General features: G+C 49.7%; 1 protein-coding gene across 1 annotated transcript in view; it reads right to left on the minus strand.

Moving 5' to 3' along the window:
* Positions 1 to 20527: 20527 nt before the first annotated feature.
* RFT1 (RFT1 homolog) overlaps positions 20528 to 24287 on the minus strand; it is a 43041-nt gene continuing 39281 nt past the window's right edge. The window contains exons 13-14 of the mRNA XM_049776227.1: positions 21183 to 21432; positions 20528 to 20854 (exon numbers count right to left, since the gene is read on the minus strand). Coding sequence (XP_049632184.1) covers positions 20687 to 20854; positions 21183 to 21432 — 418 coding nt within the window. The 3' untranslated portion in view covers positions 20528 to 20686. The remainder of the gene's footprint in view (positions 20855 to 21182; positions 21433 to 24287) is intronic.

Consider the following 24287-nt stretch of genomic DNA (forward strand, 5'->3'; position numbering starts at 1 on the left):
GAGCTCTTTCATCACTAAGATTAAGTCTTGAGCTATGGACACACTTGTGCATGTTTAGGACAATGAGTTTCTCTAGCTTTTTCCTAAACAATGTCTCTCATCTGTCCTTTCTCTCACAATTATCCACTGAGTACCAGCACCAGGGATTGAGACTTCTAGGCCTACCCAGACCAGTTCCTGGCTGAATGAAGCCCTCCCTAGAGTTTGGGTTTGGGGGTTGAAGGGTCACACTCACACACAGTGATGTTGGGGTACTACTCCTAGTTTGGTGCTCAGGAATCTCTCCCAGCAGTGCTCAGGGAATCATGTGGTTCCAGGGATAGAACCTGGAGGTCCTGCATGAGCTCCATCCTGCAGAGCCATCTTAGAGCTGATTTTCTGGAACAGAACACTGTCCTAGGGGGAGGCCTTCATCTCTCTCCTGTTTTTGTTTTGTTGTTTTGAGATCACACCCAGCAGTGCTAAAGGGTTACTTCTGGCCTTTCACTTAGGCTTTACTCCTGACATTGCTTGGGGGGATCATATGGGACATTGGAGATGAACCCAGGTTGAATGTGTGCAAAGCAAATGTTCCATCCACTGTATTTAGGGGGGCGGTGACACTCGGCAGCGCTTAGGGATTACTCTTGGCTCTGTGCTCAGAAATCGCTCCTGGCAGGCACAGGGGACCATATGGGATGCCGGATTCGAACCACCATTTGTCCTGGGTCAGCTGCGTGCAAGGCAAACACCCTACCACTGCGCTATCTCTCCGGCCCCACCCACTGTATTATTCTCTCTCCAACCCCTGCACCTCTCTCCTGGACATCGAGCAACAGACTTGAGTCTTTTTTTGTTTTTGTTTTTGGGCCACACCCAGGGGTGCTCAGGGGTTACTCCTGGCTGTCTGCTCAGAAATAGCTCCTGGCAGGCACGGGGGACCCTATGGGACACCGGGATTCGAACCAACCACCTTTGGTCCTGGATCGGCTGCTTGCAAGGCAAACGCCGCTGTGCTATCTCTCCAGGCCCAGACTTGAGTCTTTACCCATGAGGATGGTCACCTCTCTGTGAGAAGACAGAAGAGGGCAGAGTAAAGACAGCTCAGTTTCTAAAATTGACCCCCAGTCTCTGCTAGCGCCTGAACCAAAAACATGAGCATGAACTCCAGGCCCAGGGTTCCCCACCCATTTACCCCAACTACCTGCCTGCCCATTATTCCTCGGCATCCATTCCCATTTTCTGGAGACAGAACGTGAAGCCAGAGAGACAGGGTTTGTGCATGCTGGCAGAGGTCTAAAGAGGATTCTTTATTTGAGTGGGCCATGCCAGGCAGTTCCTTCCTTATCAGGGTCACCTGAGCAGGGCCACACCCCCAGACTACCCTCCTGACTGGTGGCAAGGAGAAGGCTGAGACCAAGGCCAGCCACCCTCAATCTCCAGGGCCTCCTGGCACAGGGTGGAGACAGGGGCAGGAGCTAACGTGTCCCACGTTAGCAGAGGCCTCACCAAAATCACTGCCTTTGTCTAACCCAAAGCCCTTTGGGGTGGGGCAAGGTGCCCCCCACCTCTGTAGGCACAGCAGTCACATCATACAGAGCAAGGCAATGACAAGGCACGGGGTGCTCTTTCCTGCTTGCCCCTGCCCCACACATGACCTACGGACAGAATTGTCCCCTTGGTTTCATAGTCCAGACAGAAAAGCTGATTTCGACCCTGGCAGGCTTGTCCAGACAGAGTTTTGATGCCAGGGATGATAATATTAAGGACACTAGGCTGGAGAGAGAGAGAGTTCTAGGCCTGGCGGGCGTGCTTCAAGTGCAGGAGGGAGGTCTAGTGATTCAGGCACGACCTGGTCTCTCCCCCCCAGCTTCATACCAGAAAAATCTCCAGAGCACTTTGGAGTGTGCCCCCAATCATCATTATCATAGTAATAATATAGGCACTGATGGAAATAAGCCTCACTCCAATTTGGATGCAAGATGAAAAAGATCTTTCATCTCCATAGCAACTGCCTGAGATGGAAACTGCTGTTAGCTCCATTTTACAGCTCTGAACAGGAAGGCTGAAACAAGGTCACACCACAACTAAAGCGTGTTCAAACTCTGCCCTAGTCTGAGGCCATTGCCTGTGTTGTGATTTGAAGATATTGTGAAGAAAGGAAAGGCTAGGAATGTGTCTTGTTTTATTTGGGATCACACCTAGTGATGTTGAGGGGTAACTCCTAGTTCTGCACTCAGGAAATACTCCGGCTGTTTTCAGGGGACCATATAGGATGCTGGGGATTGAGTCTGAGTTGGCCATGTGCGAGGCAAGATCCTATACACTGTGCTATCTCTTCAACAGCAGGCATATTTTACAAAGAAAGAAAGCACATGTTGATGCTAGAGAGAGTACAGTGGTAGGGACCAAAGCGATAGCAAAGCGATAGGGTGTTTGTCTTGCACGAAGTTGACCCAGGATGGACCTGGGTTCGATTCCTGGCATCCCATAGGGTTCCCTGAACTTGCCAGGAGAGATTTCTGAGTGCAGTGCCAGGTACAGTAACCCCTGAGTGCCACTGGGTGTGGCCCAAACCCTCGCCCCAAGGAGAGAGAAAATACAGTGGGTAGGGGCACTTGCCTTGCATGTGGCTGACTCCGGTCCAGTCTCCAGAACCACATACGGTCCCACAAGCACATATGGTCCCCTATATGTTCCACCTGAGTACTGCATGTGTGGTTTCAAAACTACTACCAACCCCCAAATATAAGAAAATATATAACTACTAAGAAAGAACAAAATCATGCAATTTGTAGTAACATGGATGGAACCAGAAGATATCATGCTGAATGGAGTCCGTTATAAGGAAAGGGATAGACACAGAATGGTCCCTATTGTATGTGGGACTTAAAGATACCCACAATGTAGCAACAAAGACTCAAAGACAACAAGGTGTGAGAGAACTGATCCACACAACTGAATTGGGGGCAGTAAGGTTTGAAAGAGGCATTGGGGCCCTTGGGGGAGCGAGATGGGTACACTGACTGGGCTGTGGTATTAGAACTATGAGCACTGGAAACCACCAGGAAATACTGTAAAGCACAAAATCTTAATCAGTGGGAAAACAAATACAAATCCTAGAAGAAAACCTAGAGGGTAAAATCCTTGATGGTCTTGGCAATGATTTTTTTTTTTGCAATGATTTTTTTGTGTGTGTGGTTTTTTGGGTCACACCCGGCAGTGCTCAGGGGTTATTCCTGGCTTCACGCTCAGAAATTGCTCCTGGCAGGCATGGGGGACCATATGGGACGCCGGGATTCGAACTGATGACCTCCTGCATGAAAGGCAAACACCTTACCTCCATGCTATCTCCCCGGCCCCTTTGCAATGATTTTTTAAGAAATTTGATACCAGGGCCGGGCAGTGGCGCTAGAGGTAAGGTGCCTGCCTTGCCTGCGCTAGCCTTGGATGGACCACGGTTCGATCCCCTGGCATCCCATATGGTCCCCCAAGCCAGGAACAACTTCTGAGCGCATAGCCAGGAGTAACCCCTGAGCGTTACCGGGTGTGGCCCAAAAGCCAAAAAAAAAAAAAAGAAATTTGATACCAAGCCCAGAAAGATAGTAAGTACAGGGGAGTAAAGTGCTTGCTTTGCACACTGCCAACCCAAATTCAATCCCTGGCATTACCAGAAATAATCCCTAAACTCAGCCAAGAGTAACCCCTGAGTGCCGCTAGATGTGGTCCAAAAACTCCCAAAGCAAAAAATGCATATTGAAAGCAAAGGCAACAAATCCAAAAATAAACAAGTGTGACAGCATTGAACTAAAAACTTGTACTGGGGCCAGAGCGATGGCACAAGCAGTAAGGCATCTGCCTTGCCCGAGATAACCTAGGAAGAACTGCGGTTCCATCCCTTGAAGTCCCATATGGTCCCCCAAGCAGGGAGCGACTTCTGAGCACATAGCCAGGAGTAGCCCCTGAGAATCACTGGGTGTGGCCCAAAAACAAAAACAAAATCTTCTGTACAGCATTCAAAAAAAAGGTTGAGCTCTGGAAATGGCTCTGATACAGGCTGAGCATTCTTCTGTCTTCAGATAGAAGCCAGTAGTTCAAGTCCTGGCCCCATTCTACATGTCAAGCGCTATTCCAGAAGCACTGCCATACGTGATCCCAGTACCACGACAGGATGGTTACCTGGCCAAGGCTTCACCAACTGTGTGCAATTAACCTGTAGCAAGCAACTCAACCAAATGGAAGATTGTCACAACCACAGGATTGACCCTCAATAGGCACAACAGTACTAAAGAGAAAGGAATAGGTAGATAAGGGGGAACCTGTGCAATGGGACAGAATACTTGCAAATCACTTGCCACTGAGAAATAAAGAGCCCAGGGCGAAAAAAATAAAGAGCCAAAGTGATAGCATAGTGGTAGGACATTTGCCTTATATGTGGCCAACTGGGGCAGACCCAGGTTCGATTCCCAGCATCCCATATGATCTCCAGAGCCTGCCAAGAGTGATTTTTGAGCACAGAGCCAGGAGTGACCCCTGAGCATTGCCGGATATGGCCCCAACACCAAAAAAAAAAAAAGGCCCGAAAGATAGCATGGAGGCAGGGGGTTTGCCTTGCATGCAGAAGGACGGTGGTTCAAATCCCAGCATCCCATATGGTAACCCAAGCCTGCCAGGGGTGATTTCTTTTCTTTTTTTTTTTTTTTTTTTTTTTGGTTTTTTGGGCCACACCCGTTTGATGCTCAGGGGTTACTCCTGGCTATGTGCTCAGAAATCGCCCCTGGCTTGGGGGGACCATATGGGACGCCAAGGGATCGAACTGCGGTCCTTCCTTGGCTAGTGCTTGCAAGGCAGACACCTTACCTCCAGCGCCACCTACCCGGCCCCTGCCAGGGGTGATTTCTGAGCGTAGAGCCAGGAGTAACTCCTGAGCACTGCTGGGTGTGACCCAAAAATCTAAAGAAACAACAACAAATAAAACCAAAAATAAAAAGAAAGAAAAGGAAGGAAGGAAGGAGAGAGGAAGGAAGAAGAATGAAAGAAGGAAGGAAGGAAGGAAGGAAGGAAGGAAGGAAGGAAGGAAGGAAGGAAGGAAGGAAGGAAGGAAGGAAGGAAGGAAGGAAGGAAGGAAGGAGAAAGGAAGGAAGGAGGGAAGGAAGGAAGGTAGGAAGGAAGGAAGGAAAGAAGGAGGGAAGGAAGGAAGGAGAAAGGAAGGAGGAAAGGAAGGAAGGAGGGAGGGAAGGAAGGAAGGAAGGAGGGAGGGAAGGAAGGAAGGAAGGAAGGAAGGAAGGAAGGAAGGAAGGAAGGAAGGAAGGAAGGAAGGAAGGAAGGAAGGAAGGAAGGAAGGACCCAGACAACTCAATAGCCACACATACACAATCGATTTAATTTCAAAAACGGGCAGAGGATCTAAGTAGGCATTTTCCCAAAGAAGACACACAATTGACTGACAGGCATGTGAAAGGATGTTGAACATTGCTAAATGCAAATCAAAAGCATCCTCATGCTGGTTAGCTATTATCCAAAAGGCAAGATGGGGCCAGAGAGAAGGAGCTCCAAAGACAGGAGCACATGTTTTGCTTGTGGGGTGCAAGGTTAGATCCCTCATGAGGCCTGGTCTCAAAGCTTTCCCAGCAGTGACCCCTCAAAATCTGAGTTGGGTGTAGCCCCGCAGCACCAGTGGAGATGGTTCCAAAGCAAAGACAAAGAATGAAAAGTGCTAGTGAAGAGGGAGAAAAGAGAATGTGTGAATGTTGGTAGTAATGTAAATTGGCACGGCTACTATATAAAAAACTAATTTATACGAGTGACTAGAGAAAGTAGATATTTTTTGTAGGGGTCGAAGAGAGAGCAGGGAGGTAGGGCATTTTGCAGAAGGTCATTGGTTCGAATGCTGGCATACCTATGGTCCCCTGAGCCTGCCAGGAGCGATTTCTGAGCATAGAGCCAGGGTAATCATTGAGCACAGACAGGTGTGACCAAAAAATCAAAAAAAGAAAAAGAAAGAAAAGAAAAGAAAAGAAAGGGAGGGCAGAAAAAAGGTGTTAATATATAAGGAAAATTAACTAGGTTAATTAAAAATAAATAAAAAGAAAGTTGAAATTCAAGTAAGGGCAAGAGTGATAGTACAGTGGGAAACCAATCCTCAGAGTCTCATATGGTTCCCTGAGCCCACCACAGGAGTGATTCTTGAGTACAGAGTCAGAAGTAACCCCTGAGCATGATCTGGTATGGCCCAAAAACTTTTAAAAAATAGGCAAGGGGGGCCCGGAGAGATAGCACAGCGGTGTTTGCCTTGCAAGCAGCCGATCCAGGACCAAAGGTGGTTGGTTCGAATCCCGGTGTCCCATACGGTCCCCCGTGCCTGCCAGGAGCTACTGCCAGGAGTAACCCCTGAGCACCGCCGGGTGTGGCCCAAAAACCAAAAAAAAAAAAAAAATAGGCAAGGGGCCAGAGAGATAGCGTGGAGGTAGGGCATTTGCCTTGCATGCAGAAGGACAGGGGTTGAAATCTTGGCATCCCGTTAGTCTGCCAGGAGCGATTTCTGAGCGTGGAGCCAGGAGTAACCCCTGAGTGCAGTCAGGTGGGACCCCTCCCCCAAAAAGGCAAAATAAAAACAAATAAATAAAAATATTCAAAAGATTCCAAACATAGATTTTTTTGACCATATATCAAAGAGTCAAAATCTAAAAGACAAGGTCAAAGAGATAGCTCACTAGGCTGGAGTATATTCTTTGCTTGCAGGAGACCCAGGTTTAATCCCCAGCACCATATGGTTTCTTAAAAACCACCAGAATTGACCCCTGACCAATTTAGGAGCAGTTTAGAAACACCACCACATGTGGCTTATAAACAAACAAATACATTTTAGGGTCTGGAGCGACAGCACAGCGGTAGGGCATTTGCCTTGCACGCGGCTGACCCATGAGAGACAGTTCAATTTCTGGCATCCCATATGATCCCCCAAGCCTGCCAGGAGTGATTTCTAAGTGCAGAGCCAGGAGTAACCCGAGGGTGCCTGCTGTGGCCAAAACATACACACACACACACACACACACACACACACACACACACACACACACACACCAAACCAAAAAAAAAAAACATACAGGGGGGGCCTCGGAGAGATAGCACAGCGGCGTTTGCCTTGCAAGCAGCCGATCCAGGACCAAAGGTGGTTGGTTCGAATCCCGGTGTCCCATATGGTCCCCCGTGCCTGCCAGGAGCCATTTCTGAGCAGACAGCCAGGAGTAACCCCTGAGCAACGCGGGTGTGGCCCAAAAACAAAAACAAACAAACAAAAAAACCATACAGGGCCCAAGAGATAGCATGGAGGTAGGGCATTTGCCTTGCATGCAGAAGGATGCCAGTGATCGGGGGTTACTCCTAGCTGTACGCTCAGAAATCGCTCCTGGCAAGCTCGGGGGGCCATATGGGATACTGGGAATCAAACCCTGGTCTGTCCCAGGTTGGCTACGTGCAAGGCAAATGCTCTACCATTGTGCTATCTTTTCAGCCCTGGAATAGTAGCACTCTATGGCTTCAGAGGCCCTAGAATCTCAGCTTCCTTATAATCAGGCTACACTTTTTTAGGGGCGTGGAGTCACAACCACTGGGGCCTCACTTCTGGCTCTGTGCTCAGGGATCACTCCCAGCAGAGCTCAAGTGCTGGGCATCGAACCAGGTTAGCAGTGTGCAAGACAAATTGTCTACTGACTGTCTTATCTCTCCAGTGCCTACATTTTAAATATCTGAAATAGAAATAAAGATAAATTCAAGGTGAGGAGACTCACTGCCATGAAGAAAAGCCATGTTGAAGGGTGATGTATTGGCAAGTACTGGCACAAAGAACACACACAGCAAGCTCCTGCCTGACCTGTGTGTGGGCAGATTTTTCCTCCCATCAGGGATGTAAGTGCCCCAAGCCAGGTAAGTGGTCTACTGCTGAGCCTTCCAGTCCCACCCAGACACGAGCTTTTTGATTTGGAAGAGAGGTTAGTTTCGCTTTTGGACCCACACGGCAGTGCTCAGGGCAAACTCCTGACTCTGTGCTCAGAAATCTTCTTTTGTGTGTGTGCCAGACCCAGTGATGCTCAAGGGTTACTCCTGACTATGCGCTCAGAAATCCGCCCTGGCTTGGGGGAACCACATGGGACGCAGGGGATCAAACTGCGGTCCTCCTACGCTAGCTTCCCGGCCCGGAGTTTAGACTTTTTTTTTTTTTTTTTTTTGGTTTTTGGGCCACACCCAGCGTTGCTCAGGGGTTACTCCTGGCTGTCTACTCAGAAATAGCTCCTGGCAGGCACGGGGGACCATATGGGACACCGGGATTCGAACCAACCACCTTTGGTCCTGGATCGGCTGCTTGCGAGTTTAGACTTTTTTAAAAACTATTTGTATTAACTGATTTATTGATTGATTGATTGATTGGTTTCTGAGCCACACCCAGCAATGCTCAGGGGTTACTTCTGGTTCTGCACTCAGAAATCGCCCCTGGCAGGCTAGGGTACCATGTGGGACACTTGAACTGGATCCCTCCTGGGTTGGCCACATGCAAGGCAAACACCCTACTGCTGGGCTATCTCTCCAGCCCATTAAGTTTAGATTGTTAAAGTTTAGGTCTCTTGATTCTATTGTCATTGACTTCAGCTTGGATATTTAGACTTCATCTTTTTTTTTTTCCACTGAAACAATTGTGATCTACAGAGTCCTTCATAGGAATTTCAGATATACAATGAGTTTAACCCTTCCCACACCAGTGTCCACTTCCCTCCACCCATGGCCCCAGCCAGAGTCCTTCCTGTCCCACCACCCTTTGCCCCCTGGCCTGCCAGTGGAACAGGTCCCTTTGAGTTTAGATTGTTAAAGTTCAGGTCTCTAGATTCTACTGTCCTTGATTTTGGCTTGGATATTTAATTTAACTGTTTCTTCCACCAATGCATCGAGACCACTTGGTCTCTGAGACCCCACTTGTCTTTTTGAAAATATTTCTTTAGGGGCCAAAGAGATAGATGAAGGTAAGGCGTTTGCCTTTCATGCAGGAGGTCATCGGTTCGAATCCTGGTGTCCCATATGGTCCCCCGTGTCTGCCAGGAGCAATTTCTGAGCGTGGAACCAGGAATAACCTCTGAGCACTGCCGGGTGTGACCCAAAATATATATATATATATTTCTTTACCCCCTTCCCTTCCTGATTGTTGTGACGACAGATGATGCTGGGGTTGCGTAATCAATCCACTGTGGGGTGCCACAGTTTTGTTGGGGATCCACTCGTCCTTCAGAGCAAACACATGGGGGCGCCCCGCCCTCTAGCGGCCACCAGTGGCCAGGCCTGTTGGCCGCCCTGGCCTCTCCTGCCCACTCCTCTCCAGGCTGCCTGGGAACAAGCCTGCCTGTGTGACTAGGGGTGCCCCAGGGGTCTCAGCCTTCTCGGTCCCAGAAGATCTGGGCTCACAGGGTCTGAGTTTGCTAAGAAGGAGGCCTGACCGCAGGGACTAAATGTTGGCAGAAGTAAACCCAGGTGGCACAACAGGGCAGGGAGAGCCTGAATTCAAGCTGGGCTGGGGAGAGGCCCCCTTCCCAGTGCTTCCCCCACCCCCTCATGCCTAGCACCTCCTCATGCCAGGAGAAGCTTTGCCTCTTGACATCCCAATTCCACCTCAAATGATAGAAGGAAGTGGTGTGGGGGAAGAGCAGAGGACTCTTAGGGGAAACCCCAAGATCCCAGAAGAGCCTCTGCCTGTATCTTCCGTCCCCATGAGAGGCACTTGTGTGTGTGTGCCATGTCACCCCACAGCCCCCCACATTCCCAGGGACAGGCCTGAGCCCCCCGGTTCTAGTCTGAACTGAACAACCTGCAGTTCTAGTGTCTGTTGCTGAGGATCCATGAACATGTGTGTGTGTTCATACTTCCTGTCCCCAATTAACACTAATTGGGGTATCTACACTGTGTAGCAGAGCCATCAGGTGTGCAGGCCCGAGAGATCTGAGCCCCGCAGGAACCAGGCTCTGGAGCTGGGGCCCTGGGGCCCTGGGGCCCTCTCTGAGGGGGGGATCGAGTGACAGGGCCCCATCTGCCAAGGCCCATGTGGTCTCTCCAGAAGAAGGGAGCTGCCGCAGGGCCAGGACTTCGGGGAGGGAGGGAACCTGGCAAACACCCGCTGGGAATGTGGAGCCTCTCACCAGCTTCTCCCCCCACCTGCTCTCCTGCGTCCACTGGGATCCCAGCCTTGCTTTCCATAGTGCCCATCCAGTCATCATAACTCATCACTCAGTCACTCACTCACTCAGTCACTCACTCACTCACTCAGTCACTCACTCACTTATTCACTCATTCATTTACTCATTTACTCATTCATTGATTTTCTCACTCACTTACTCAATCTTTTTTTTTTTTTTTAGTTTTTGGGCCACACCAGGCGGTGCTCAGGGTTACTCCTGGCTGTCTGCTCAGAAATAGCTCCTGGCAGGCACGGGGGACCATATGGGACACCGGGATTCGAACCAACCACCTTTGGTCCTGGATCGGCTGCTTGCAAGGAAAACGCCGCTGTGCTATCTCTCCGGGCCCTCAATCACTCTTTTATCCATTCACTCATTCATTTGTTCAGCCTCTCATTCATTCATTCACTCGTTCATTAGTACATACAGCATCCTCCCATGTAGGACCCGAGACAACCAAGATGAACACATCAGGGCAAACACTCAAGAGCCTGCAAAGGAGCCAAGATCTGGCCCTGGAGATACTGGATAGTCTAAAAATCAATGGGGAGGCTCCTGGCCTCTCCCCTCTGCTGGAGCAGCTCTTTTCTCTATAAGCCATCCTTCTCCAGGCCTGTTTCAGCTCAATACAAATCACTTGGGCATGATCATCAGTCAATGGGAGGAGAAAGTCAGCTGGCAGTGGCCTGGCATGACTAGGACTGAGAGGATGCTGTGACATTGGTTGAGACTTTTTTGTTTTTGTTTTTTGGTCACACTCAGCGGCACTCATGGGTTACTCCTGGCTCTGTGCTCAGAATTCACTCCTGGCAGGCTTGGGATGCCGGGATCAAACCCGGGTCAGCAGTGTGCAAGGCAAATGCCCTACCGCTGTGGTATCACTCCATCCCCTGGTTGAGACTCTTTCTGAGAGGCTTTTGGTCCCACAATCCTTCAGCCTGGATTCAGACACTCCCTGAGCAGCAGGCCTATGAACACAGGGACTGCCAGAAAGGTCTAGAACTTGGACAATGGGGGCCTTGTCCTTGCTATTCTGAGGTATGGCTGGCTCATGGGTTAGGGGGAACTGGCCACCATCAAGGGCTTGCGTCAACATACATGCTTTAGCAAGGTAGGCCCCAGGCCCTAGAGTGAGACCTCAGACTAGGATGTGAGGAAGGCTCCTCTTCTTCCCCCATGGGTGTGGCCAGCCTGCCCCCACATCCCAGCACATCTCCCTTCCCCCTTGGAGAGACAGAGACAGGGACTCAGCTCAGCTCCAATCCCTTCCCCACCTCAGAGACCAAACCAGACACCCGCAATTTGGGGTTGCCACGGCAACCACACATTTTCTCCTTCCCTGCTTAGCATTTTGGATACAAATGGTGGATTAAATCCTGGTCCGGGGCCTGGAGAGATAGAACAGCGGCGTTTGCCTTGCAAGCAACCGTTCCAGGACCAAAGGTGGTTGGTTCGAATCCCAGTGTCCCATATGGTGCCCCGTGCCTGCCAGGAGCTATTTCTGAGCAGCCAGCCAGGAGTAACCCCTGAGCACCGCCGGGTGTGGCCCAAAAACCAAACCAAAACAAAACAAAACAAAAAAATCCTGGTCCGAATTCTGTTTGGAAAGAGCGCGTGGCCATTTGCAAAGCTGCCTCTGTGTCCTTTCCTCATCTCCTGTGATGGCTCAGGGAGACACTCTGGTCTTGCCCCCTGCCCTCTGGGTGGTCCCAGTCCTGGTGTCTCACAACCTCCTGGTGATCTGGCCTTCGACTGTTGAACCACACTGGTGGGCAGCATGCATACAGCCCCTGGGTGAGCTGGAGAGCAGAGCCCAGTTGCTGGTGCCAGCTGGGACTATGACTCTGACATGGACGCCAGACTCGGGTAGCCATTGTCCCCTTCAAGGGATGTGCTAGCACTGAGAGCGACTGTGCTTGACAGATGGAAGACTCCAGAACCACCCTGGCTTTCCCCAGAGCTGCTCTTAGCTGCCTCGACTGCAAGGACAGAGCTTGTGGGACGTGGGGTGAGGGCTCAAACCCCCAGTGAAGTAGACCAGGGCCAAGACTACCTTATCAAGATTTTTTAGTGGGGTCACATCCGGCGGCACTCAGGGGTTACTCCTGGCTCTATGCTCAGAAATCACTCCTGGCAGGCTTGGGGGGTCATATGGGATGCTGGGATTTGAACTACAGTCCTTCTGCATGCAAGGCAAATGTCCTACCTCTATGCTATCTCTCCAACCCCTATTAAGATTTTATTGTTGTTTTTACTTGTTTGTTGTCTCCAATGTGGGGAACTGAGTCTTCCACATGCCAGGAATGTGCCTTATAACCTGGGCTCCCTCCCAGGCCCTTTTTATTAAATCTTGTTTATGGGGGAGCAGCCACGGGCTAGATCTGAACATGGACACAGGGCAGGGCGGAACTTACCAGGTGGGTCATTCCCGTGCCATCAGGAACTCTGCACTGGGGCTATTTCTGTATCTTGAGGTCCAGCTTCTCTGCCACCGATCCATCATTCAGTCCAGAAGCAGGCAAGCCCGCAGGCTGGAGGAGGCATTTCACAGGTTCCAGCAGCCCCTCTTGTCTGCACGACATGAGAGTCTGTCTAGGGAAAGAGCAAGAAGGGTGGGTTTCTGCTCTGGGTGGACCCAAGAGTGATGGCTCCATTCCCTGTGGGCTGGTCCCCTGAGGCCACTCCCTTGTACCTGACTTCCCATCCCCATCCCACCCCCCAAGCCTCTGGTTAAGCCGTCTTGATGCTGTCTTTAGGGTAAGATCAGGGCAGTCTCTCTGAGAAGTTTTTGGTGGGGCTGTTTGTGTGGTTTTGGTTTGGGTCACCCTGGTGGTATTGGAATCTGCTCCCAGTTTGGTACTTGAGGGATCTGGTGGGATTTGGAATAGAAGGTAGGCCTTGGGCTGGTGCTATAGCACCATGGTAGGGAGTTTGTTTTGGTTTGTTGTTGTTGTTTTGGGCCACACCAGGTGATGCTCAGGGGTTACTCCTGGCTATGCGCTCAGAAATCGCTCCTGGCTTGGGGGACCATATGGGATATGGACCACATGGGGGATCGAACAACAGTCCATCCTGAGTCAGTCAAAACAATAACAAAACCAAAACAGTATTGGACAAAGCTGCTTCCTAAATTTCCCTGAGCTTTAATAGCTTCCTTCCCGAGAAGGGAGGGCATCAGCTGAGGGGACAGCCACGGGGGAGGGTGGGAATGTGAGGACTTCCTGAGCAATTTCCTCGGGGAAAACCCAGAATCTTCCATGTTGCTGAGGGGAGGCCTGCCAGGAAGACTGTCATTCTATTTGATCAGGGTTTTATGATCCTAGCGGAGCACATAATGTCCCCCAAAGAAAAAATAAAGACATGAGAGTGGCTAGAGGGATAGGACAGAAGCAAAGCATTTGACCTGGGTTCTACCTCCAGCACTCCATATAGCCCCAAGAGTCCCACCAGGAGTAAGCCCTGAGCACTGCCAGGTGTGACCTCAAACTCCACCCCCCCCAAATAAATGAGTGGGGGTGCTTGGGAATGTGTCTCAGCTATGGTCTGGCCCTTGAACTGCCTGGAGGTCTGCTGTGGAGCAGCCCAGTGTTGTTGCCAGCAACTACCACAGGTTGGGAGCCCTGGACATAGCAATAAAGATGACAACAACAGGGGCTGGAGAGATAGCATGGAGATAAGGCGTTTGCCTTGCATGCAGAAGGATGGTAGTACAAATTCCTGCATCCCATATGGTCCCCTGAGAATGCCAGGAACGATTTCTGAGCATGGAGCCAGAAGTAACCCCTGAGCGGTGCTGGATGTGGGCCACCCCCCCCCCAAATATGACAACCACAAACAGAAGGGAAGGAGATCATTAAGGAAGAAAAGCAAAGAATTGTAGCAGAAAGGAAATCAGACAATGTTGGTAGAGGCCTTTGGATTGGTCCTCATCTTGCCCTTTTCTCTTTTTTTTCTCATCTTGCCTTTTAATTAGATGTCTCAATTGGTTCCTTTGGTTTCCATGTTAAAAAGATGTTTCCCCATAGGGTCAGTGAGGTGGCGCTAGAAGCAAGGTGTCTGCCTTGCAAGCACTAACCAAGGACCACGGTTCGATCTCCCCAAGCCAGGGACAATTTCTGAGCACTTAGCCAGGAGTAACCCCTGAGCATCAAATAGGTGTGGCCTGAAAAAAAAAAGATGTTTTCCCATTGCCTCCTCATCTGGCTTTTTCCTCTCCCCTTGGGAATGGGCCTTGTTCTTCCCAATAAAGGCTGATTTAGAGGCCTGAAGGAGCGACTGCCATCTTGGTTCATGGTTCCACATGGTGGAGCTACTGGCTTGTGGGTGAACAGCTTGCAGTGTGAGTCTCTGGCCTGCTGTTTCTTCCCAGCTGTGTGTGGATTATTTCCTGCATCTGGACCTGCATCTCTTGTCCTACCTGGACTTGGGGCATGGGGGTCCCTCTTCCTCTCTGGGGATTGTGGAACACACAACCCACCATTTCACAAAACAGCATTTAGTTTAGCAAAGAATAGCACTTAGGACTTTAAAGATGAAAAGATCAGATATCGTTTTTTCCAAAGTTTGGCCCTAAAAGGACGGGGAGTTTGTGAAGTGGCGAATGGAGTCCTGTCCCTGATGAGGGGGCCACATCAGCAAGGGGAAACCAAGACCTAGCAATACTGACAAGGGGTTGGAACTAGAATGGGAAATGGAAGAAATGGCGAGAAGAACTGAGAGCCTTGGACCAGGGATCAGGGAACTTGTGACAGGGCCACAGAAACTGCTATTTGGGGGGGGGGGGTGTTAATGGACTCGTAGCATTGTACACCTTCATTTTGGGGGCACATCTGGCAGGCCTTAGTGGCTATTCCTGCTTTGGTGCCAGACAAGGGATGGAAGAGATAGTGCTTTCAGGGGTCTCAAACTCAATTTACCTGGGGGCCACAGGAGGCAAAGTCGGGGTGATCCTTGAGTGGAAAGTCAGTAGTAAGCCTTGAACATTGGGGGTGTGACCCAAACAACTAAAAAAAAAAAAAAAAAGATTCCTCTAGGGCAGGACCACAAAATGTTGTACTGAGGGCTGTTTGCGGCCCACGGGCCATGAGTTTGAGACCCTTGGTTAGGTGGTCTGATCTGGGGCCGACTCCTCTCTGCCACTTGATTCCTAGCTGTGTGACCCAAAACTTCTCTGTGCTTCTTGGAACACTAAGAGGCTTCGGTGGAGAAGAGTGGCTGATATGTGTCTGCTTGAGGCACCTGCATACATTTAATAACTGGTGCCCCAGAGGCCTTGTTCAGGTCCCTGAGGAGCTGTAGCTGTTGGATCTGGCTGGGTATGACCATTGCCTCACCATCATCAAGCACCCGTGCCCCTGTTGCTCCTTCAGAGCGCACACACAGATACTGGGGGTTCCTCTGAGCTGGTGCGAATGGAAGAAACACTACAGCAGGGACTCCCTGGGTCTGGCCCTGGGCCTTGCGCTTGCAGGTTTTGTGCAGGTAGACCTGCACACAGCACCAGTGTACCCAGTTTTGTGCCATCGGTTCCGCTCCGCATGACTTCACTAGAGAACTCAAAATGAAATTCCCTGCTTCTTTCTATTGTCCCCTACACAGCCTGAAACATTCTGTTGTCGCTGGAGAGATACCACTGAAGCATCTCACAGGCCACATGAGAAAGGGCATTTTAGGAACGTAAAAATACAATCAGCTATGTTGCCCTCCTTCCCCACCAGAAAACTATCTTACTACCCAAGGAGTAAGAAAAAGGAAAGGCTGGGGTCAGAGGGATAGCACAATGGTAAGGTGTTTGTCTTGCACGTAGCTGACCTCAGATGGACCCGGGTTCATTTCCTGGCATCCCACATGATCCCCTAAGCCTGCCCGGAGCGATTTCTGAGCACAGAGCCAGGAGTAACCATCTGGGTGTGGCCCTAAAACAAAAACAAATAAATAAATGTTTAAAAAATGAAGGTCAAAAAAAAATAAAGGTCAGAAAATTTTTAAGCAACTTCTGTATTGGACTATGTGTGGAAGAAAACATTCTTAGTTGTCCAAGGTTGTGATTTTTTTTTTTTTATGTTTTTATTTTTGGAGGGGGGCCACACCTGTAGTGCTGAGGACTTACTCTTGACTCTGTGCTCAGAGATCATTCCTGTGGGGCTCGGAGGATTATATAGGATGCTGGGACTTGAACCTGAGTCAGCTGCATGCAAGACAAGCATTGGACTCACTGTAAGATTGCTTCAGTGATATTTTTGTTCTCCTGAGTCTTTCTTTTTTTTTTTTTTTTTGGTTTTTGGGCCACACCCAGTAACGCTCAGGGGTTACTCCTGGCTTTGTGCTCAGAAGTTGCTCCTGGCTTGGGGGACCATATGGGACACCGGGGGATCGAACCGCGGTCCGTCCAAGGTTAGCGCAGGCAAGGCAGGCACCTTACCTTTAGCGCCACCGCCCGGCCCCCTCCTGAGTCTTTCTGATCCTCCTGACATGGTTCGGTCCAGGTGAGGGTCAGACAAGTAATGCAGTGTTTTCAAGCACCCACAGCAAGTCCAGCCTCCCAAGGCTGAAGAGATAGCACAGCAATAGGGCATTGCCTTGCAAGCGGCTAAACTGAGATGGATCCGGTTTCAATCCCTAGCATTCTATTTGGTCCCTTGAGCCTGCCAGGAGCGATTTCTGAATGCAGAGCCAAGAGTAACCTGAGTACTGCCAGGTGTGACCCCACCCCCAAACAAAAATAAAATGAAATAATAAATTTTTTTTATTTTCTGATGTAAAGAAAGTTAGGTAAAAATGTTTAACCAGCTGTAGACTGCCATATTGTAAACATACTTCAACCTCAGAGGCTGGTTGTTCCTAGTTGCCCTCTCCTGAAGGTGTCTCGCATTGCGCTTATTAAATATTTTAGTACATCATTTGGTTTAGAATATTTTTTCCCATTTTCCTCGTCTAAAAACTATGTGCATCTTATGGTCAGGTGCATCCAAAGAGCGAAAAATACAGTATATTGTGGGCTTCTACAAGGTTGAAGCAGAATCCCCGCTGAGCCATGTCCCCTTGCCCAGCCCTTCCTCTGCCTTACAAAGGCTGATTAATTCAACTGCTGTATAAAGATAACTTGAACACTTCTATTTTATGGGTTTTAGCCTTCATGTCTCTCCCAGCACACACCCCTGCTTCAATTTAGAGGCTCTGCATTGCAGAGCAAACTTAAAGATTGAGAAATTGGGGTTAAAGATACAAGTTGGAAAAAGACTGATCAATGAAAGAACCTGGGCCTCCAACCCTGACAGTAGCATCAGTTTCTAGGCACTCCTCTCAACCTAACAGGTAGATAGAGCACGCATTCTCTTGGGCACAGGAGAGGGGAGGATCTCCCAAGAGTGACGGCCAGGGGAGCAGAGAGCAAAGAGCTGCCCCAGTGCCCAGAACCTGCCATCCATATAGTAGGCATCCTCACAGACCACCCCCAAACACCAAACTCCTCGAAATTTCTGCTCATTTGGTCTCATACAATGCGTCAGGCTTCTTCAACTCCGCAGGCACCTGCAGAAAATGCCTGACACAACAACAAAAATTCTAGGCCCTAAAATTCAAAACTTCCAAACTGATGTTTATGCGTCTACAGAAAAGAGCTAAGAAGATGGTTCAATGGGCTGTGGGCATGCAAGAGCCCTGAGTACTCCCAGGAGCTGCCTCTAAGCACTGAGCTGGGAGTAATCCCTGAGCATTGCTGGGTGTGACCCCAAAAATAACAATACATTATGTTCACAGAACACACTGCCATGCAGTTGGTCAGCAGTAACTCTGGCTCTTGTGGATACTTAGGCCGAATGTGGAGTCGGACGCTCCGTCATGAGTCCGGAAGGGCAGAGGGACTCCAGAATGACTGAGTGTGCTGGAGCCGCAGAGGTGGGAGCTGAATTCTGGAGGCGTTTACTCTACTGAGAACCTACTTCAGGAATCCTGGACCGGAGAGATAGCAAGTGGTAGGGCATTTGCCTTGAATGTGGCTAACCCAGGACGGATCTGGGTTTGATTTCTGGTACTCTATATGGTTCCCTGAGCCTGCCAGGATAGACTTCAAGTAACCCCTGAGCATCACTGGGTGTGGCCCCAAAACAAAAACAAACAAAAAAACCCTGAGAGCCACAGGATGTGGCCCCAAAACAAAATAAAAAACAGAACAAAGAATCATGTTTAGCACTTTCTACTTAAACAACAATGCCTAAGTAAATCAGAAAAGTGATCAGGAAAAAATGAAACTTTAGTGTTTTTTGGGGGTGTGTGTAGTTAATTTGGTTTTCATTTTTGGGTCACACCCAGCAATGCTCAGATTTACTCCTGGCCCTTCACTCAGGAATTACTCCTGGTGGTGCTTGGGGTCATATGGGATTCCAAGGATTAGACCAGGGTCTGCTGCATGCAAGGCAAACACCCTACCCACTGTAACATCACTCTGGCCCCAAGAATGGTATTTTGGGGAGCCCATATCAGGAGAATAATAAACCTCACACCTTCTATAGGCCCTGCAAAAAAGGTTTGCTGCATTAGAAGCCCCTTTTACAAATTTTACTCTGGTTTAAGACTCTAAATCATGGGACTGACACCACCTCAGTAATTGGGGTTGATTGATGATGTAAGTCAATGAGACTCCTTCCACTCTCCCCAATTCTTTGAATAAGACCCTTTCTGCTACCCTGAAAAGTTAATTAGCGAGTGAAATATTGACACCATTAACAGCTAATTCACTGAGGTACAATACACGGTAAAACAACTCATTTTTCATCTACATCTGATCAGTTCAGAAGTCTCAGTTCCTTCCCATAGAGCAGTGAATAGGCAGCAAATAAAGTGACGTTTCAGAGTAGAATTCTGGTATAATTTGGTCTCAAGAGATTTCTAGGGGCTGGAGAGGCAGCACAGCAAGCAGTAGGATGTTTGCCTTGTACACAACCGATCCAGGACATATGGTAGTTTGAATCCTGGCATCCCATGTGGTCCCCCGAGCCTGCCAGGAGCCATTTCTGAGCGCAGAGCCAGGAATAACCCGAGCACCGCTGGGTGTGACCCCAAAACAAAAACAACCAACCAACCAAATCAAAACAAAAGCAGTATCGATGGCCATGAATGCCCTACATGCAAGCTCAGGTTTGTTCTGCTGAAGTCTGGCTGGTAAGAGTTGTTTTTTGTGTTTTTTTTTTTTTTTTTTTTTTTTCCTGGAGTTTGGGATTGGGCCACAGCCAGTAGTGACTCTGGATCCAGAAGAGACTTCTAGTGTTTGGAGGACCATATGTGGTTCTAGGGATTTGAACCAGAGGTAGCTGCATGCAAGACAAGTGCCTTCAACCTGTACTATCTCCCAGACCTTCACCTTTGAAGTTGGCTACTCCCAACTCCCAGAGTGCTAGGTTTGTCAGACTGGGATCAAACCAGGGACAGGACAATGAAGATGAACCCCCAACTGTGGACAATGTAATCTGGAAAAATTCATGTTTCCATTTCTCAGATTTCTCATTGAGTAACTTTTTCCTTCTCTAAAAACCCAGACCACAGGGTCGACAGAGGAAACCACAACTCTGTTTGTTCTTGTTTGGTGTAACGTTAGGTTTCCTCTTTAACAGAATCAACAAACCAGCCCTGTTACAAATGCTTCATTTCTGTTTTCAGTCAGACAATTACTAACTAATAACATACAAAAGATAGTTATGCTGGAGGCTGGAGCCATAGCACGCACGAGTAGGGCTCTTGCCTTGCATGTGGCTGACCCCAGTTCAATTCTCTGGCATCCCATATGGCCCCATGTGTCCTGCCAGGAGTCATTCCTGAGCTCAGAGTCAGAAGTGACCACTAAGTACCACCAGTCCGACCCCAATACAAAAAACAAACAAAAAATACATATACATATATATATATGTAAATACACACAAATATACATATTTAGGATGTGACTGCCCAGAGAATCTACATACTCCAGCATAAATATATATATATATATTACATACACACACGCAGAATTTAGTATGTAGATTCTCAGATCAGTCATATCCAAAATGAACATACAGAAAGCTAATGAGAACAGGGGCCGCCATGATAACACATCATTAGGGCATTTTCCTGGCACGAAGCTGACACAGGAGGAACCTAGGTTTGATCCCTCGTGTTCCATGTGGTTCTTTGAGCCAGGAGAGATTTCTGAGTGCAGAGCCAGGAGTGTCACTGGGTGTGGCCCAAAAAAACAAAAACAAAACAAACACACGAAAAAAGAAAGCTAATGAGAACAGAATGGTGATGAAAAAAACAAACCAGTTGTGACTATTTGGAAAGGACTGTGTGGCATTTCCTTAGACACGCGAGACCTCCTCTGCGCCCAAGACTGCCCGTGGCCAAGAGTGTTTGCTCCCTGGGCTGGTCTCTTGATGTTGAGGAGCCCTGGTTGCTCTCTCCACAGTAAGCATGTTCTTCCCTCGAACCCTTTCCCTGCAGCTGGTCTGGTGTCAAGGTGCTCATGTCCATTTGCCGGTGAGTCTGGACGCCCCTAACTGAGTCCGGAGAAAGTGAATCAGCTTTGACTCTGTGAGGAAGACGATCCCCAGAGTGGCGGCCAAACACAAAGTCCCCACGGCGACATGTGCCAGCCGGGCCAGCCAGCCGTAGTTGCAGCAGAGATACATCTGTGGAAAGAGATACAGTCAGTCCCCAGCCCTGCGCCTCCTCACCCAAGGCCCCTCTGGGGGGTGAACCAGGAAGGCAAAGGCCCTGTGGCTCCCTGGCACGACCTTGGAGACTGAAGGCCCACTTGGTTTCTACTGGCCAACACGGGCCCAGCCACCTCAGGGGGTCCGAGGGGCTGAGGGGAGAAGGAAGAGGCTGCAAACACTTCCCAGCTGACTCCGCCAGCATGAAGGGGAAGAGAAGCCTTGTGAGATGGGTTGTGAGCAGCCCACAAAGCCCCAGGCATGAAGGCCGCAGCCCGGTGTGGCGGACAGAGCAGAGACTCACCTCTGACACTCGGGTGATGCCGCCGCTGAGGAGGAAGGCGCCCAGCAGGGCTGGCGAGAGCCTCAGGCTGGCCAGGGGCCTGTGGGGGCTCTTGTGGTAGTAGTGATGGATGAATCGCAGACTCTGTGAGATCCGAATGGCCATGTTGAAGCAGTTGGCCAAGATGAAGCCCACGCTGCCGCACCAACGGGTCAGGACGTAGGCCACCGCCAGGAAGGCACATGACAGGGCCAGCATGCTGAAATTGTACCTGTGGGCAGGGAGACCGGAGGAGTCGGGCAGTGGGGACCTCGTCGAAATACAAGGTCACTGCCCCTAAATGATCCAAACAGGCAGTGCCCTGAGCACCTGCGAGCTGACTTGGCTGTCAGAAAACCTGGAAATGGCACAGTGCCCCTCCCACCCGCTGGAAGAGCTTGAACATGAGCGAGAAGACTCTGATGGTCTGTCTGTAGGGGGAAACTTCTCCTATGACATGTGGAAGTGCGCGCACACACACACAGGAGTCCTGTCCAGGGGCCAGGTGGGTATTGGAGCATATTTTTGGCCAGACCAGTGTGACACTCTGGATTTGATCACTGGTACAACGTGTTCTACTAGCTATGACTAGTGGTCTCTAAGGACTGCTGGGAGTGACCTCAGCTCTCCAGCACCATTGGTTGTGGCTCCCACAAGAACAACAAAAAAATCCCACTGGGGCCCGGAGAGATAGCACAGTGGCGTTTGCCTTGCAAGCAGCCGATCCAGGACCAAAGGTGGTTGGTTCGAATCCCGGTGTCCCATATGGTCCCCCGTACCTGCCAGGAGCTATTTCTGAGCAGACAGCCAGGAGTAACCCCTGAGCACTGCCGGGTGTGGCCCAAAAAACAAACAAACAAACAAAAATCCCACTGAGGGGCTAGAGAGATAACACAGCAATGGGATGTTTGCCTTAGATACAGAAGGATGATGGTTCAAATCCCAGCATCCCATAGGGTCCCCTGAGCCTGCCGGGAGCGATTTCTGAGCATAGAGCCAGGAGTAACCCCTGAGTGGGGCCGGCGAGGTGGCGCTAGAGGTAAGATGTCTGCCTTGCAAGCGCTAGCCAAGGCAGGACCTTGGTTCGATCCCCCGGCATCCCATATGGTCCCCCAAGCCAGGGGCAATTTCTGAGCGCTTAGCCAGGAGTAACCCCTGAGCGTCAAATGGGTGTGGCCTGAAAAACCAAAAAAAAAAAAAAAAAAAAGGAGTAACCCCTGAGCATTGCCAGGTATACCCAAAAACAAACAAACAAAAAAATTCCCACTGAGGGACCGGAAAGATAGCATAGCGAAAGGACATTTGCCTTAGACTCAAAAGGATGGTGATTCAAATCCCAGCATCTCATATGGTCTCCCATCCTGCCAAGAGTGATTTCTGGGCATAGAGCCAGGAGTAACCCCTGAGCGCTGCTGGGTGTGACCCAAAAACCAAAAAAAGAAAGAAAAAAAATTCCCACCAAGATCAAATCTTCAGGTTAATGCAGAAAAATAAGTCTCAGATGACAAACTAGATTAAGAAAGGATATTGCCTCTGAGCCAGGCCTTTGTGCTGGGGCCACATGGGCGCATGCAGACAAGGGGACCTGACGGGATGCATGATCTGCCAGAGCAGCAGAGGAGCAAGCCTGATTCTGATTGTCACACTTCCAACCACTGCCTCCAGGAAATGCGGCAACCTGGTGTGAGCTCTCGGAAGAGTGGAGGCCGGGAGGTCTCCTAGGTTCACCCTGCCTTCCGCTCTCCCTCTCTCTAGCCCCTTGGATTTCTGGCGCATGACTCTGCTCCTTTCACGGCTGTTCCACACAAAAGGCCATGCCATTTCCAGTGAAGACCACCAGCTCCATGAGACCCCCACAGGGATTGTGCTGTCGTGAACAAGAGTCTTGGGTGTCTCCCTCTAGACTAGTGCATGGTGGGTTCACTAACTGTGGAGCTCCTGTTTAGGGGAACCAGATCGCTTAAGGCCCTCACACAGTGCCTACAAGATAAGGGAACCTTGGAAGTCACCTCAGGATGTGCAGCTGTCTATCAAGGTGAAGGAGCTATGAGAGCAGGTGGGGAGCACACACTTGCTACTCCAACAGGTAAGGGATACTAGAATTTTTTTTTTTTTTTTTTTTTGGATTTTGGGTCACATCTGGCAATGCTTAGGGGTTACTCCCGGCTCTACGCGATTTTGGCTTAGGGGACCATATAGGATGCCAGGATTTGAACCACCATCTTTCTGCATGCAAGGCAAATGCCTTACCTCCATGCTATCTATCTCTCCGGTCCCTAGAATTCTTTTTTTTAATTTTGTTTTGTTTTGGGGCCACACCCAGTGACGTTCAGAGTTTCCTCCTGGCTCTGCTGAGAAATCACTCCTGGCTGGGGGGACCTTATGGGACGCTGGGGGATTGAACCGTGGTCCGTCTTAGGTTAGTGCATGCAAGGCAAATGCCTTCCCACTTGTGCCACTGTTCAGGCCCCTGGAATACTAGAATTCTAAAGGAGGATTTTAATGCTTCTTGGTTGAGAGTCTATTTTATTTTTCAAATTCCCCCTACCCCCTTTTTTATTACAGCCTTAGGGATTGAACCCAGGGCTTTACACTACACTCTGGTAGTATCCTACCACTGAATCCACATCCTTGGCCCTCTTATGCCCAAATTTTGAGAAGCACAACTCTGTAGTTTACAGGAGTTCCTGCCAGTCCACTGGAGCATGGAGGAGAGATGGCTCTGTGCCTGCCTCTGCAAACCTGAACCAATACAGCCCACAAGGCCCAAGCTGCTTTCACAAGGGAGCTGAGAGAAGCTGCTGTGACTCTCAGCTGGGGAAGGAGCAAGTGCTCTAGGGACCACCTCAGAGAGCCTTCTAGAAACATAGAGGAAGAAAGGAAAGAAGGGGCCCGGAGAGATAGCACAGCGGCATTTGCCTTGCAAGCAGCCGATCCAGGACCAAAGGTGGTTGGTTCGAATCCCGGTGTCCCATATGGTCCCCCGTGCCTGCCAGGAGCTATTTCTGAGCAGACAGCCAGGAGTAACCCCTGAGCAGCGCCGGGTGTGGCCCAAAAACCAAAAAAAAAAAAAAAAAGAAAGAAAGA

The sequence above is a fragment of the Suncus etruscus genome, chromosome 7 (genome assembly GCF_024139225.1).
Source record: "Suncus etruscus isolate mSunEtr1 chromosome 7, mSunEtr1.pri.cur, whole genome shotgun sequence".
In the NCBI taxonomy this organism is placed as follows: Eukaryota; Metazoa; Chordata; class Mammalia; order Eulipotyphla; family Soricidae; genus Suncus; species Suncus etruscus.